Source organism: Temnothorax longispinosus, chromosome 1 (genome assembly GCF_030848805.1).
Source record: "Temnothorax longispinosus isolate EJ_2023e chromosome 1, Tlon_JGU_v1, whole genome shotgun sequence".
Taxonomy (NCBI): Eukaryota; Metazoa; Arthropoda; class Insecta; order Hymenoptera; family Formicidae; genus Temnothorax; species Temnothorax longispinosus.
Genome location: NC_092358.1, coordinates 15475801 through 15493088, shown reverse-complemented (window position 1 = coordinate 15493088; position 17288 = coordinate 15475801). Strand labels below are relative to the sequence as shown.

General features: G+C 40.1%; 3 protein-coding genes across 3 annotated transcripts in view; all 3 read right to left on the bottom strand.

The window, feature by feature from the left end:
* Spri (Src homology 2 domain-containing protein sprint) overlaps nt 1–17288 on the bottom strand; it is a 541914-nt gene that overhangs the window by 478227 nt on the left and 46399 nt on the right. The gene's annotated exons all lie outside the window — the stretch shown is intronic.
* On the bottom strand, nt 2521–8316 carry LOC139809378 (uncharacterized). The gene is made up of 4 exons (XM_071772266.1): nt 5549–8316; nt 5000–5150; nt 3592–3865; nt 2521–3117 (listed from the first exon to the last, which is right to left on the bottom strand). The coding sequence occupies exons 1-4, from the start codon at nt 6960–6962 to the stop codon at nt 2521–2523; spliced, it is 2436 nt and encodes an 811-aa protein (XP_071628367.1). The 5' UTR covers nt 6963–8316.
* LOC139809312 (uncharacterized) lies at nt 7574–8176 on the bottom strand. Its single transcript, XM_071772155.1, has one exon. The coding sequence runs from the start codon at nt 8174–8176 to the stop codon at nt 7574–7576; it is 603 nt and encodes a 200-aa protein (XP_071628256.1).

Here is a 17288-nt window from a genome sequence, read left to right as displayed (position 1 = left end):
ATCGATCGAGGATGCGGATCGCGGCGAACGGATTTAGACTTTACGGCGCGAGAGCGATTTCTATTCTGCCTGCCGGCGGATGGTCGTGTTCCGGCATGAGGGTGGCTCAGCGGGGGAGCCGGGTGCGTTACAGGGAGGACGAATCATATCGATCCGTGATCGAACTATTGCACGAAAGCGCGTAAACGCGTGCGCATGACTCGCATGAGTTCGCACAAATTGAACGGGAGCGAAGGATTATTGGGCGACGCTCCATGGCAGGGCCGTGTGCGATATTTCGGTAATTCTTTTCGCCTCACTTCGCGATCAGGGCCGCTGGCAAAGATACGGCGCCCAACAATTCCTCTCTCGCAACGGAATTCGGTTTCTATCCTCAACAAAATTCGATCAATTATTTCCCGAAAAATTCGTCAAACTTCTAATACCAGTTTTCAAAAAGATCGGTAATGAAAAATTATATAAAATAAGTCGTTTTATTTTCAACCCAACTGGCCAATTGAAACAAGATTGCACGACGTTTCGACCGAATTCCTGTCCTTATCAAGTGCTTTAATTCAAGTTACACCGATCCGCATAACAAACTTAATTGCATCGTTGACGTGGTGTCCTGACAACGTCAAGACAAACGCAAAACTAAACAAAAGAGAAAATAATACCTTTAACAATAAGAAAATTATACAAAATCATTACAATATCGCGCTAGTCAAAAACAATAAAATTAATTAACACTGTAAAAATTAGTTAAAAGCTTACAATTCTTATGCGCTCCAAAACAAACTGTGAAATCAAAACGTCACTAGCCATATCGAGGCACAACGTCCGAACAGTAAGACAGTCAAAGTCGAAATAAAATTGTCAAACGTAATCCGCGGATAGCAAACGGCGCTCTGGTGGAAAAACGAGCAGAACCAAATATACAGGGCCGACTAAGTAATACCAATGACACGGTTATAAATAGATGGCAGGCTCTCAGTATCGTTTTGTAAATTGATTGTGCAATCATGTTTTTTAATGAAAAACATTTCCGATATTTCTCTTTTTTTGAAATGTTTTTCTTTGTATAAAATTTTCGGATGCTGCCACTTGAAATCATGATTGTGTGCAAGACGGTGTTTGCTCACAACAGAATGATTATCTACATTTTTCCTAAGATCACATCGATGTTCTTTGATGCGTGTTTCTAAATGCCTTTTTGTCTGGCCAATATATACCGCATCACAATTTGCACAATCAATCTTATAAACTAACTCAGTCTGACTGATTGTGAGATTCGGCAACCCATCTTTACCCTTCCTAATGACACAATCCAATCTCTTCGGGATGGTGTGAAGAACTCTAAAGTTCATGTCTCGCATTGTACAGCTAACATTCTCGCTAAGGCCCTTTATGTAAGGTACAGTAATGCACCTTCGAGAATCTTGGGCCACTTCGCTACTGACAGGATCATTGTTGTTACGATTTTGCAATTTGCCAAGCCGGACATTGACATATTTATCAACAACTTTCTTCGGGTAACAATTATTAATAAGGATCTTTTTTATTTCACTAATATTAGACTTGTGAAACCGCGCGTCGGACAAAAGAATCGCCCGATCAACCAAATTCCTTACAATGTTAATTTTATATTTCATAGAATGGTTTGAAAAATAATTTATATACCGGCCCGAGAAAGTTGGTTTACGGAACCAATTCGTGAGCAATGAGCTTCCCTCGCGGATGGCCGTGGTATCAAGGAAACTCAATTTACCATTGCTTTCCATTTCATAAGTGAATTTTAATCTATTGTGGTAATTGTTGAAACTGTCTAATAATTCCCTAATATCCGACTCGGGAACAACCGCGAAAATATCATCCACATATCGTTTGAAAAAGAATATCCTGAAACTGAGCCGCTGTATACAATGTTTCTCTATGTAAGACTCCGGTGCCAGGATCTGGGATGGGCGACCGATGGGACGAGGCTTGGACAAATAACCAGTATTCGTATTCTTTAGCAGTCTGTATATTTGAGATCTGCTTTCGCCGGTGTTACAATGGCTAATGGCCTCAGGGCCCTTTCCCGCGTTCGTGTCTCCCCTTCTAGCGCTCTTGTCCTATCACAGCCCTTGCCTGCGCTCTTATCCTATCACAGCTCGAGCCGTACGCGGTATATCTACGTGACCAATGACAGGCGAGGTTGCCGCTGTGCGCGCCACCTCGCTGCGCTTCCTTACAGCTCATCTACGCGACCAATGACAGGCGAGGTTGCCGCTGTGCGCGCCACCTCGCTGCATAACCTATAGCGCTTCCTTACAGCTTCGGCCATCCTGGCCTAGGCATTCGCCTCGAATGCTTATATTTTAGTAAACCAAAAAAAAATATAAAGATAATATACATTTATGTTTATATTGTTATATGCGCATACTTAAAAAAAAAAAAATAATGTCTTTGCTTATTCCCTAGACGCGAAACTAATATCTAATTTAAAATTATAATTACTTATATTAAATTACAGCCAGGTTTAAAGTTAACTTATCCTTATTAATTTATCGGCTTGATCCATGGTTTAATGCGATCGGAAGAGAGAATCGTATCGTATACTCTAGAAGTTATATTATATCCTGGTATATCTTTGACTACATACCTGTTCTTATCTAAAACTTTAGCAATTCGATATGGTCCTTTATAATTAGACTTTAATTTTTTGTCCTCACCCGGTTTAAGATAAGTATCTCTAATAAGAACGAGATCGCCTTCCTCATATTTGGTAGGCTTTTTATGTCTTTCGTCATAATAAATCTTGTTATATTCTTTGATTTTATTCGTGGCCTCTAGTGCTAAGTCCCGACTCGCTTCTCTGCTTTTTTGAATATCGAGCTCAATTCCAGCGATTTCCCTAAGAAAATCCACTAATTTTACATCAGCGTTATTACGTTGTTCAATGCCAAGAAGAATCTTAGAGGGAGAAGCTCCTAAAGACTTATGGTACGTATTGTTCATCACATATTGGACTGTGTCCAAATGAATGTTCCAAAATTGTTGTTCATCTACCAATTTCTTGAGGGAAGACTTGAGAAATCTATTGACTCTCTCAACCATCCCATTAGCCCATGGGGCCGCCACTGCGACTAGATGATGCTTAATATTATATATTTTGAGGAAATTAGCAAACTCCAGTGAGGTGAACGCCGTACCCCTGTCGGATATGATTGTACCCGGAAAACAAAAATTGTGAAATAAATTAGATAATGCTTTAATTATCTCTCTCGAACTTGTTGTTTTAACTGGCGAGAGCCAAGTAAAACGAGAGAAAGCGTCTATAATAACTAAAATGTGCTTATAGCCATCAGCCGATTCTTTGATCGGACCAAAATGATCAATATGACAAATCTCAAAAGGTAGCGACGGCGTATCTGTAACTTGGAGTTCACCTTCACGTGAATTTGAAGCCGAATTCGCTATTAAACATGTTATACAATTATCAATATAATTTCGAATTCTCTTTTTGAAAGACGGGAACCAATAGTTATTTGCTAAACCTTGAACGGTCTTTTCAAATCCGCAATGCGCCATATCATCGTGATATACGCGAATTATGTTAGTTATCATTACCTCGGGAACTACAAATCTATGTCTGTAAATACCCTTTTTAAAGACAAGCCCGTCGATCAATTCAAATTCATCACTCTCCTCCTGCTCGAGTTTCTCCGCAATTAGTTTTAATTTGGGGTCCTGTAGCTGTCTATACTGTAGTTCTTTTTCTAATGGAATAGAGTCTGTAAAACCAACGACTCTACTTAAAGCATCCACATGCGCCATACGCCGTCCATCCCGATGCTCAACCTTAAATCTGTAGTCCTGCAACTTTAATATCCATCTTGCGATCCTAGGGTTCAAACAAGCCTTATTAATTGCATGGACTACTGCTCTACAGTCAGTGACTACTGAAAAATGAAGACCGTATAGATAAATATGGAATCTTTCTATTGTTTTTACAATAGCGAGCATTTCAAGCTCAAAACTGTGATAGTTTTTCTCAGCCTTGTTAGTACACTGACTGTAATAAGCAACCGGTGCCCAATTGTTAGATTCCTGCTTTTGCAGTAAAATGCCAGCAATAGCTATAGCACTAGCATCGGTATGAATTTCTGTTGTTGCACGCGGATTATAAACACAAAGGACGGGGGATGAAGTTAATTCTTTTTTCAGAGATTCGAAAGCTGCAATACAATTTTTATCTAATTTGAAGGTCGAAGACTTTTTTAACAAATCAGTAAGGGGCTTGACCTTGGAAGCATAATCTTTAATGAACTTTCTAAAGTAGTTGGTTAACCCAAGAAATCTTTGCAACTCTATAATTTTCTCGGTAGTGCAAATTTTCTGACAGCCTCAATATGCCTAGAGCTTAATGAAATTCCTGCAGGGGAAATGTTATACCCTAAATATTCAACAGTTGTTCTTAAGAAAAAAACATTTACTATAGTTCAATTGAAAATTGTATTTTTTGAGCAATAACATCACTTCCTTCAATATGGCTAAGTTTTCCTCAATTGTTTCAGTTGCAATTAAAATATCGTCCATGTATAAAATGATTTTGCGTGCTCTTAATAAGGCATCCAAAATTTCCACAAGCCGTTTTCTAAATTCTGCTGGCCCTTCACAGTAACCAAAAGGGAGATATAAGTTCTCAAACTGGCCATCCGGAGTGGCAAATGCAAAATACTTCGTATGCTCCGGATGAATTTTGATATGATGGAAACCATCTTTTAGATCTAGAAGCGTAAAGACTGATTTATTGCTCAAATCCGCTATACAATCTTCTATGTGTGGAAATGGGCACTTTTGTTTTACCACTCTACTATTAAGGGGCCTTAAATCTATACAAAGCCGCATTGAACCATTTCTTTTCCGTACCAGTACTACTCTAGCGCAGTAAGGTGACTTGCTATGTTTAATAATGCCTCTTTTCAACAGGTCGTCCGTAATTTCCCTAATTTGTTCGCGCTCTGACCATGCAAACCTCCTTGGTGCATATGCAAAAATTGAGTCGTCCTTTAGGTTTACTTTTATTGAATAGTCGTCGTCTACCAGAGGAATGTCAGTTTCCTCTATTTCTTGGAGCATTTCGATTAATCTCTGTTTAACGGAAGAATCAAAATCTGTTGTGATATCTGAGAAAAACAATTTAGGACTCTCAGTTGGATTTTCCAAAATATCTGCAGATGCAACCTCTGAAAATAACTCGACTCGCTTATTCAACTCCTTCTTTGATGAGTTAATAGTGATAGAAATCTCATGTTTTGAGAGAAAATCTCTACCGATAATCAGATCAACTGCCGTGAGATCGTTTTTTAGAATCTGCAAATCAATTGAAACTATTAAGTTAGGTAGAGCTTCTAATTTAATAACAGTCGATACCGTGCCATCCATGGATATCGGTATTATTCAATGCTTTATACATTTGACTAGCTCAACTAGTCTCTGTAAGCGAGTAAAAAAATTTATTATAAGTTGTTTGACAAATAAAAGAAACCGGACTGCCCGTATCGATTAACGCAAACTAACTTACATTTAGCGTTATTAATTTGTACAACATTAATGACTGTCTCGTCAGTGACAATTGTCATTCCGTTGTTATCGCTTAGCGATTCCGTGGATGTCACTCTCGCTATTCCTGTGGCAACCGCTGCTACTGGTGGGGTCGTCGGAGACGTTGAGATCTTCGCTTGCTCCTTCTTCTTTAGTTTGATACAATCTTCTCGAAGATGACCTTTATTACGGCAATATACGCAGAAAATTTCTTGCTTCTGTGAATTGCTGCTCCCCTCGGCGTCACCTATATCCTTTGGTTTGACAGGTTTGACAGAAGGTTCTTTGAGCTTGTCAAATTTGGCACTTTTAGGAACACCACAGACTGAGGTTAGGTGATGCATCTCTTCCAAGAAGTAATCCACTGAATCGGTGTGGATTGTAGCTGCTGCTGATTTCATGGAAAAATTGGTAATTCCACTTATCAGTAAATGGATGATATCTTCGTCTCGTAATCTAAGTGGTTGTATTAACGCCAGTTTATCCATTGCGTAGTCTTGGAATAATTCTGCAGAAAAGTTCCATATACGATTGTTGATTTTCTGCATTACCACATTAAATAAGACTCTTCTTTTAAATCTCTTGACGATGGCCTCCTTGAAGGCGTCCCAGGAACCATTGACGTCCCCTGTACACAGATCGAACCATCGGCGCGCTGCCTTGTTTAATTTGGTCGTGGCCGCAGATAACCTGGTTACTGGCGATAAGTTGTAATTCGCGGCAATGGATTCAATTTTTTCCAACCATAGAGATACATCCTCTTCTTCCGTACCGCCAAAAGAGGGAATTGCCGAAGACAAGAACTTGACTGAGTGGCCGATGGCTGCCACCGAAGGTTCTGCAACATGTTGCGTGTTAGGATTTCGACCATTTTGGATATCGAATTCGGTAGAAGAAAGATCTTGAGTTTGTGAAGGTCTCCCGCTCATATTCATCGCCGTAAACATCTGCTGCATCAGAGCTTGTTGCTGGGCTAGTTGCTGCAACAGCCCCTGCTGCTGTGCCATTTGTTCTTTTTGCAAGCGTATCTGTTCTTCTCTTTGCAAACGCATTTGCTCTACCAGCAGCATGTAAGGCTGTGACGTTGATTTGTTTGCTGCTGAGGATTGTGAACCGCTGTCAAATATGTAAATTTCTGGGGCTGCCTCTGGTGTGTTGCTTGCCGCCGATGAGCTTGGTATATCGACTTCACTACCGGCCTCTTGAGACTGGTTCTGTTTTTCTTTCTCCTGATTGCTTCTTATTAGGCGGTCGATGATAGCATCTATCCATCGTTCCGTATTGTCGGTGGACAAGCTGATTCCATATTTTTTGGCTTCTTCTTGTAGTTGTATAAAAGACATCTGCGTGAGTCGCTCCTTCACTACCTCAATCGAAGTATCGGAAACCGACATAGTTTTCCACTCGCGGGAATCTCCACAGTCTGACAACGAGAGAAATATTGCGTGCGCTTGAGAAATCTTCACAGTCTAGCGACAACGGAAGAATCGCGAGCACAGACGACGTTGATTGCCGTCTTGCCTGAGCGTGGTCGGCCACGGATAATCTCCTCAGTCTTCGTGACAACGGGAGAACCTTGAACGCGCACCACAAATTGTAAGCACACGCGAAATTTTCTACAGTCTTCGTAACGGGAGAGCCGCGATATTTGTCGTTCGAAAAGAAAAACTGCGCTGTCCAAAGCACGCGTACATCCCACTTCTGATGCTGTAAGACTCCGGTGCCAGGATCTGGGATGGGCGACCGATGGGACGAGGCTTGGACAAATAACCAGTATTCGTATTCTTTAGCAGTCTGTATATTTGAGATCTGCTTTCGCCGGTGTTACAATGGCTAATGGCCTCAGGGCCCTTTCCCGCGTTCGTGTCTCCCCTTCTAGCGCTCTTGTCCTATCACAGCCCTTGCCTGCGCTCTTATTCTATCACAGCTCGAGCCGTACGCGGTATATCTACGTGACCAATGACAGGCGAGGTTGCCGCTGTGCGCGCCACCTCGCTGCGCTTCCTTACAGCTCATCTACGCGACCAATGACAGGCGAGGTTGCCGCTGTGCGCGCCACCTCGCTGCATAACCTATAGCGCTTCCTTACATCTAAATCCTCCATGACCATGTCAGCTAAGATAGGAGAGAGGGGAGACCCCATCGGGCTTCCGAAGATCTGTTCATAAAATTGGCCGTTGAACATAAAACTAGTAGAACTGAGGATCAAGTCTACAGCACTCAAGAATTGTAGAAGGCTGAGATCAGTTTTTGTAGTGATGTAATTCCATCTCTCTTCAATCGCTTTCAAAACAAGATCTTTAGGTACGTTAGTGAAAAGAGAAGTGACATCTAACGAAATTAAAACGTCACCGTCTCCCACTCTTACTCCTCTAATCAATTCTACAAAGGACCAACCATCCTTAACATATGATTCAGGTTTAGGAACAGATTTTTCCAAAATATTTTGCAAACGACTGGCGATATTATAGAGCGGACTGCCTAAAGTGGAAACAATTATACGTAATGGTGAGCCAATTTTATGAATCTTCGGGAGCCCGTAACTGCGCGGAAGATTCCCATTGGTGCAATTCAAATGTCTAAAAACTTGCTCATTGATGATGCCCATGTTAAACCAAGACTTAGCCACTTCGTTGATTTTCGATGTTATTTTTCTTATAGGATTGCTTTTCAATTTTTTGTACGTGGAACTGTCATTAAAATTGAAAAATTATATACTTTATAGCACTCCCCAGGAAATTCTACCCCTACTTCATGTATAATTCTTTGAGATTCAATCAATTATTTCCCGAAAAATTGAAAAAATTAAAAAAACCGGTTTCCAAAAAGATCGGTAACAAAAACTGTACACATCGTGGCGCTCCCCGTAAAATATTCTACCTCTACTTCATATACAATTCTTTTTAAGATTCGGTCAATTAATTTCCGAAAAATTGGAAAAATTTTTAATACCGACTTCCAAAAAGATCGGTAACGAAAAATTATACACTTTATAGTACTCTCCGGAAAATTCTACCCCTATTTTTTATCTATAATTCTTTGAGATTCGGTCAATTATTTCCCGAAAAATTAAAAAATTAGAAAAACCGGTTTCTCTAGAAAATTGGTAACAAAAAACACATCATGGCACTTCCCGGAAAATTCTACCCCTGTTTCATGTACTTTTGGTAAAAATTCGGTCCGCTAACGAATGAGTAGTTCGCGGACAAATGGACGGACAGACAAACAGTCGGGTTTTATATAATAATATGATATAACTAGTATAATTTATAGAACATTCATGGAATATTTCATGCTGTATGGGCACGCTCGCTCTCACATTAGGCATAAAGAACTTAATAATGACATTGCAAGAATTCACGTTACCAAGAAAACGAAAAATCTTCGTAAAACAAGTACAGAAGCTTCCTGGATTACTTAACTTTCACAAGTGGTTCTGTTTGTTTTTCTCTATACACACGTGCTGACGCCGATAGCGCTTTTAGCGACAGGACCGAGAAATTGAAAGAGACGAAATTTGGATACCTTATATCATGTAGCCTTTAAGGGGGGGTTTTAAGGTTCTCCCTCGGATGAAGGAGAAATAAGGTGTCTTCTACCCTGAGGTAAGTCTATCTGACACAAACAGATTAGACTATTCCTAAAGGATTCAAAACAACCAGTGCACATAGGACCCTAAACAACTTTACCAATTTTCTTTAAAAAATTAAATATAATATATATCAAACTCCAATTCTTGTCTCTGATAAAGCGATATAAATCAATTTCAGTAAGATAATTCACACTTCTTAGTTCTTCATCCATCTTAATTCTTAGATCATTATATCTATTGCATCGCAGCAGAACATTGTTCAAATCTTCACATTTACATCCGCATCTCTCCGAGTCCACATATCCCTTTCTCTTGAGAAAGACTCCTAAATTGTAATGATTAGATCTCAGTCTATAATTGAAAGTAACAAAGTATCTCTCCGCATTAACTTTGCTAAACCAAGGCCTGTGAGGCGACTCATCGTAGAATTTGCCGAAGTAAAAGGCGCTCTTGAAAGCAGAATCCCGTTTAATAGACCTGGGTAGCAGACCAAGTCTCCTTCCTTGCAAGGGCCATCAAATCCCCAACTGAAATCTCAATATCACGATCAGGCTCCTCATGAGCTGCCTCCTTGCCTAGCTCATCGGCAACCTCATTACCAGCGATGCCAACGTGTGACGGGATCCAGACCATGACTACTCTTTTACCGTATTCTATTTCCAACGTGTGAATATATTGCCTAGCCTCTGTGGCATATCGATTCTTGTGAACACTAAGCAGGTTACCATTAATTGCCGAAAGGGCAGACTTGCAGCCGGACATAACAACAATATGTCCATCTCTAGAATCTCTTTGTCGGATCATAAGCTGAAGGGCGGCCTTAATGGCAAAAACCTCCGCTGTAAAAGAAGAACAGAGACTCGGCAGACTTATCTTGTACGCAATGTCCTGACCATCCAAAACTAAGCTGGCGCCCGTGGCACGGCAGGAAGGGTCATACGACCCATCAGTGAAGATAATCTCCAAAGAGCGATTTAGACTGTACTTGTCCAGGATATCGTTCACCATCGAGGTATCCGAGTATTTATTGTTTGCCTTTTTAACTAGGTCAATAGAAAAATCAATAGTAGGTCTATACGTGTGTGCCTTATAAGATTCCAGGAATATCTCATGCTTGCTGTCAATGCCGACACTCCACTTAATAGGAATAAAATTTTTCCAGACACGAGATAATAGAGACATGCCATACATGGGCTGGCGGTATCGAACATAGACTTCACAATCATACATTTTCTGTATCCTATTGCATAAACCGGTAACATCATAAGCAACATAGCTGTAGATAAAATTTCTAGCGAGCATCTCAGCACGGTCTCTTAAAAGTCTAACCTTTGCTTCGGCAATGATGACGTTGTTAAGAGTGCTATTCCTATACCCCAGGGCAGTACGGATGCCCTTGTATTGCGCTCTCTCCAATTTGACTTGCGTAGCCGAGTCTCTAGAAAAGTATACGAAGTTACCATAGTCGGTGACCGACCTCACGAGACTCTTATATAGCATGAGAGCCGTATTGACCTCAAGGCCCTTAAAAGCTTTTCAAAGATATCTCAGGACAGAGTTGGCTTTGTCAACCTTACCCATGATCTTTTGAACTTGGTGCGAAAACTTAAGTCCGTCAATCCAGATGCCGAGAAACTTTGCCTCCTCGCATTGAACACCTCGCAATCCTGAACCCATATGCTCTGGGTTCTGTCACAGAAACCAAACTTGTTGAATTCCACAAGCACCGTCTTGCGCGGCTCAATGTCCAGGCCAATGTCGCGCAACCTCTCCGCAATCATATTGACCGCTTGCTGCAGAAGCGCCCGATTACGCCGTCTGTTAGGCCCACGTATGTAAAGAACAATATCATCGGCAAATTCACCAGCTTCCACTCTCTCCGGTAACTCGGAACAAAGGCCTCCCGTGTAAAGGGAGTACAGAGCAGGACTAAGGACAGCACCCTGCGGGAAACCCTTAAAGACAAGACGTTCTATTCCTGAGAATTGACAATAAAATGGACCATTCTTAGGTAAAGCCATCTACAAATGAATCTGACGATACCTGCAGGGCAATCAAGTGCTGCCAGTCTATCAGTCATGATGCAAAAGTCGACGTTGTCATATGCAGATGAAACGTCAAGAAACGCTGCAAGCGTGTACTCACCTGTGCACAAAGAGGCACGGATGTTCGATGTAATCTTAACCAAGTTGTCAATGCAAGATTTACCTCTGCGGAAGCCGTTCTGGGAAGCACTAAATTTATCTTCATTTTCCGCCCACCAGATTAATCGTTCGTTGGCCATGCGCTCGCACAGCTTACCCACGCATGAGGACAGCGAAATCGGACGAACATTCTCCTTACCCGGCTTATCAATAAAAACAACCTAGTACTGTAACCATTCCCTGAGCAGGTATCTGAAGACCAAATTACGTTAAACAACTTCAACAAACAAGCACGGCCAGACTCCGGCAATTCCTGTATCATCTTATATTCGACACCGTCAAGGCCGGGGGCCGAATTTTTCCTTATCATATTAATCACTCTGTCCAGTTCAGAACGCCGAAAACAAACGTCCAGAGGTGACTCCGCGAGACGATCACCCCAGCGTGCAGAAAGGATCCGCACCGACAAAAAGAGGAGCGAGGTCATCGATAGACTTCCTAATCTCGTTTTCTCTGTTCTTGGTGTGCCAGCAGTTCTACTGCACGTTCTTTCTTGCATTTTTCATGATACGGATGGAATTCCATACATAGCTGAGACTAGTAAAACGATTAATGCCCGCACAAAAGGCCTCAAAGCTTTCCTTCTTCTTACAATTTACAGTTTTTCTGGCAAACGCGCATAATCGCTTATATTCTACCCAGGCATGAATAGATTTGTTGCGTTTAAAGTTAAGGAGAGCACGCTTTTTATCCTGTATGGCCCGGTCGCACTCCTGGTCCCACCATTTATGAGTACATTTACGTTTAGAAGCAGAGGGACCCCTGGCTCTCGACTTCACGGTATTTCGTCTCCCAGAGGCACAATCCACAGCTCTTCTAAGAATGGTGATAAATTTATCGTAGTAACCATCTAAATCCTCCCCAAAAAATCAATAGATGGGAGTAAGCCAGACTTGATATCGCAATCCACCGTCTCCCGGAATTGCGACCAATCTGTTCTTTTAGTAGAAATTCTGTTTGTAAATTTCCTATACGGGCCGGTGGACGCGATATTCGGCAATCTCGCTTGGCGAGGATCAGCCCGGCGGGCCTGGTGATGCGCACCTCCGAGAGAACTAGCGGTATAAGCCTCCACGGAAGTAGCGCTTGGCCTTTGTCAAGCCCCTGTTTCGTCGCGCACCGCTCCTGTGGTACTGGCAGGACGGGCGTGGCAATTGCCGAGGGCCCCGGCCTCTTCTCGTGCCGCTCCTGCGGCGCTGGTGTCCCAGGCTCCGGTCGTTTGGAGTGCCGCTCCTGCGGCACTGGCGGGTAGGGAAGGAGCTTCCTCCTTCGTTGGCTCCGCGTCCTTGTCCGGCACCTTTTTTGTTTGGTCGTTGCTGGTGCGGAACCGCTCGGCGCCTCCACTTCTACAGCGCCGGGCCCTGAAGAGGCTTCCGGCTTGGAGGTAGCAACGGTCTCCACGTTGGTCCAAAAAATTGCAATAAAGCGGAGGAGAAATTGCTCGACGCTCGATTGCAGGTTTATGCGGAGGAGAGGAGTCTCTCACTCAACGCTATTTTAATTATTATCAAATGGCTCGACTCACTCAACGCTTCCTCAACACAAAACTCGTGAAGTATAGCGGAAGGATTCGAATAATGGTCCTTGCGCGGCTCGCCTTACATAGTGCTAGTTTACACCGTACCTAAGTTTAATACGAATCAAGCTGGTGCGCATCAAACGTTTGATTCACATGCGTTTACACCATTTATATTATGGCTACGTTTCGATATTCGCTGTCAACTGAAGATCTATAGTTGTATGTATACGTATACATTGTAGAGTGAATATTAAAACGTAGCTTACGTTTATTATCGTCAATATTATAGAAATGGATATGGAAAAGAATATTGCAATTTTATTTTCCACTTTATTGGGATTTCTAAAAATCCAGCAAAATAATCGTAAAAGACATTTACGACAGTTATTTATTCAATTTTAATTTAATCTGGTCCGCTATTTTTTATAACCGTGCTTTTCCATTTCTGGCTCAAGCATTTTAAATATTTCGATATGTTTGTGTCTTTTGCCATCCATGATTGCTAATATTTGGTTTATCAATGCATAATTGCAAAAACACTGTTGTTTCTTGTTCCCTCCAATTTAATCCTTTTTTATTTGACATTGTATGTAGATAGTATTTTCAGTATACTGGTATATACGTAAATTGAATACTGCCGGTCGAAAAACATAACCTAGACAGTCTTATAATACGTACACCAGCGTTTACAGCGCTATATGTGCATTTAATACGCATACTATTTTGGTACGATACGCCTTCATGATACGTATCGTACCAACTTAATACGCTATCGTTCACACCCTCGTACTAAGCCAATTTAGTCCGAATACAGTACTTGGTACGCGTATCAAATGCTCGGTGTAAACTAGCTCATAGCCGCACGGTCGTATTTTAAATGCGAGTAAGTGTGAGTGAGCCGGCGACGCGCCGCGGCAGGCCGCGGTATCTGATAAGCGCGGGGTGGCCGGGCGCGCATTCGTCAGGCGCGCGCGGCGAATGTTCGACTTCTCGAACATATACGGAAGCGTGAAATTATCAAAAACAAAAGAAATAGGGTAATGGTCGCTACCCCAGGGATCATCAAGCTGCAAATATTCAATCCTGTTCATAATACCCTCCGATCCAAAGAGAAAGTCAAGGTTAGAACCTTTAAGGGTTAAAGAAAAAAGTTACCCTTTATGGAAAAATACACTTAACTTTTGTTAATTGTTAAAAAAACACCAAAGAAAAACCCTTAAAGTTGGGTGTAATTTCGGACCGCCAATTGAAGGTTAACCATCATTTGAAGGTTAACCTTCAATTGGCGGTTCGAAATATCATCCAACTTTAAGGATTTTTCTTTGGTGTTTTTTTAACAATTAACACCAAAAGTTTAAGGGTTTTTCTTTTTGGCTGATGGTTAACCTTCAAGTGATGTTTAACCTTCAAGTGATAGTTAACCTTCAATTAATGGTTAACCTTCAATTAATGGTTAATCCTTAAAAATGATGGTATAAACCCTAAAAATATGAACCGTCAAATAAAAGTAACACCCAAAGAGAATAAACCCCATATTTAAATGTTCTCAATTTGCTTCCGCCGATAATACATACCCGCAAAAGAGAACATCACCACACACTATGCAAAGTTTATATATACCCAGATAGCAAAGCGTGTCTGAGCAAAATCACGCAAACTTGTGATTGCTTATGATGCTGTCAACTTGCCGTACATTTGCTTCAATTGATTTCGAGTACTTTAATATTTGAAGCAACACGCAGGCAACATTGGATATATGTATTGCCAGCTATTTGTCAGTAAGAGAACAGCATAAAATTTACTTCGCGGTGCTAGCAATATGACAGCATCGTGTGATCCTATGAATTATTACAGCAACATGACAACAACAGCTCGAATTTTGAATCAAACGATTTTAGACCGCAGCATTAAGTTGCCAACAAATTGCTGGCAAGTTGCTATACAAAATTGTTATCTCGTGAAGGCATCAACTTGCCGACAAATGCGGACTCAATTGCCACAATTCTGCTAGCAACACATACTATGTTGTCGGCAACATGCCAACAACAATGCAGACACGTTGCTATCTGGGTGCAATATTGCTAATGTATTTGCATCTATTTTATAGTAAAATTTATAGTAACATTAAAAAGTAAAAAAAATTTAGCAAAAAGTTTTGAAACTTAAAATACAATATCAATAATGTATATTTTACATATAAAAAAAATTCTAGAAATATCTCATTGTTTTTATTTATATTTACCACAAAAATGTCGATTCTCCATAAGGGATAATGTTAATTTCATCAACTTTAAACTTAAATAATTCTTAAAATTACTTACAGAGTATTTTTAATTTAATTTAAAAGAAACATCTCAAAATTTCAACCATTTCTGAATATATTTGAAATACCTTTAATACATCCTTAAAATCATTATAATTCAGCAACCGTTCAGTGGATTTGTTTCAACTTTTTTGCAGCATCATCAGGAAGATTAAAAGAACAATCGGTAAATATGCATAATAGGTGACCCAGCCCCAATGACCTTGACCTTGATATATGTTGTCAAGGTCACCCTTCTAAGTGACCTTCAGAAGTTTTTAGCCGTCGCTCGTTATTCGTTAAAAAGTTATTAACAAAAAAAAGTTTGGAAAATATAGTAGCTATTTTGAGTATTGGAAGGCATAAACGACCACTATTACGTTCTTTTTTAAAGCAGAGAATACTTTATTTCGCGAGAAAGTCGCTGCTTTACCAAAACACAACATTTAAAGCAGTAAATTGTTGATAAATTGAAGTCTTTTTGTTAAAGCAGAGAATACTTTTTTTTGCGAGAAAGTCGCTGCTTTACCAAAACACAACATTTAAAGCAGTAAATTGTTGATAAATTAAAGTCTTTTTGTTAATGCAGTGAATACTTTATTTCGCGAGAAAGTCGCTGCTTTACCAAAACACAACATTTAAAGCTTTTTTCTCACACAAATATTCAATAAGACGCTGCTTATTATATGTTAGATTAATAAATTCATGAAGCAGCATTTTGCGTTTAATTTCTAGCACAACACAACTAGCAAGATTGACGAGTGAAAATCAACTGAGAAGGATTTGTGATAATAATATGTTTATACTTTGAATGGTATAGTATCTATCGCTTCTTTAACAAGGACACGTAAATAAACAGTAGTCTATTAAACGCGGAAGCAGGGCAAAACGAGATCTACATATAATTGTTGCGTGAACGCAATGGGTTTCGTTCCCCACCCCTCCTTTAGTTTTAGTTAGAGATCGTTATTAAAAAGTCATTAACAAAAAAGTTTATTAAATTAAACGCTTAATATCTGTAACAGGAATAAATTTTTAAAGCAGAGAATGGTTAGTATATTGAAAAGTATATATCTCTACTTTAACAAAAAGACTGTTCAATGTATCAACGATTAGCTGCTTTAAATAACTTTTCTTTGTTCATACATGTACTATTTTTACATACACTTACAAGGGAACGGTTGGAAGTGTCCCTACCCGATTTGGATGCGCTTTGGATATGTTGTTGAGCATCAAAAAATATTAGACACGTATTTTTTTTAGCGGCGTATCTCGACAAAAATAATAGGTGGGTGTGGGGTTAAATTAAAAAATTTGACATTTGAAAAATGTGATTACGCTATTGTAAAAAGCACAAAAGACCATAAACCTTTTGTATAAAACTGTTTTTCATACGCCTTATATTTTCGAAGATATTCGCTAAAAATTATAAAATCCGTTATTTTCGAGGGGTTGTTATAACCCCTAAACGTCGAGATACGCCGCAAAAAAATACGTGTTTAATATTTTTTTATGCTCAACAACATATCCAAAGCGCATCCAAATCGGGTAGGGACACTTCCAACCGTTCCCTTGTCATTTATGCCTTTCAATACACTCAAAATAACTGTTATATTTTTGAAACTTTTTTTGTTAATAACTTTTTAATAAAAAACGAACGACGGCTAAAACTTTCTGTAGGTCACTCAGGAGAGTGACCTTGACAACATATGTCAAGGTCAAGGTCATTGGGGCTGGGTCCCCCTATTATGCATATTTACCGAATTATATAAACAATTAGAAATTGTTAGAGAAACAGTGTAATTCGGAAATCTGTCTACTTACATATTTGACAAGAAAAATTGAATATGTGATAACTTTCAATTTTTGTGCGATGTAATGCTCTTGTTCATCACGTCTGTCAAATGACATAATAGATTCAGATTTCTCACTATTGAACAACACTCCAACATTTCATAATGCATCCTATCATACAAGTTCGGTGTTAGATTTGTCGATTGCACACAATTCTATGTCTCTGAACTTTAGTTGGAGGATCAATGATGACTCTTAAGGTAGTGATCATTATCCTGATTATGGAGATGCCGTTAGAAACTTGTTGCC

Bases quoted from the DNA above. Each gene is read 5' to 3' on its own strand.
- LOC139809312 (XM_071772155.1), bottom strand. From the start codon at position 8,176: ATGGGCATCATCAATGAGCAAGTTTTTAGACATTTGAATTGCACCAAT.
- LOC139809378 (XM_071772266.1), bottom strand. From the start codon at position 6,962: ATGTCGGTTTCCGATACTTCGATTGAGGTAGTGAAGGAGCGACTCACG. The intron at 5,151-5,548 runs GTAAGTTAGTTT...TGTTTTTCTCAG, and splicing joins ACAAATTAATAACGCTAAAT to ATATCACAACAGATTTTGAT. The intron at 3,118-3,591 runs GTAATGATAACT...TATAATATTAAG, and splicing joins ATAGATTTGTAGTTCCCGAG to CATCATCTAGTCGCAGTGGC.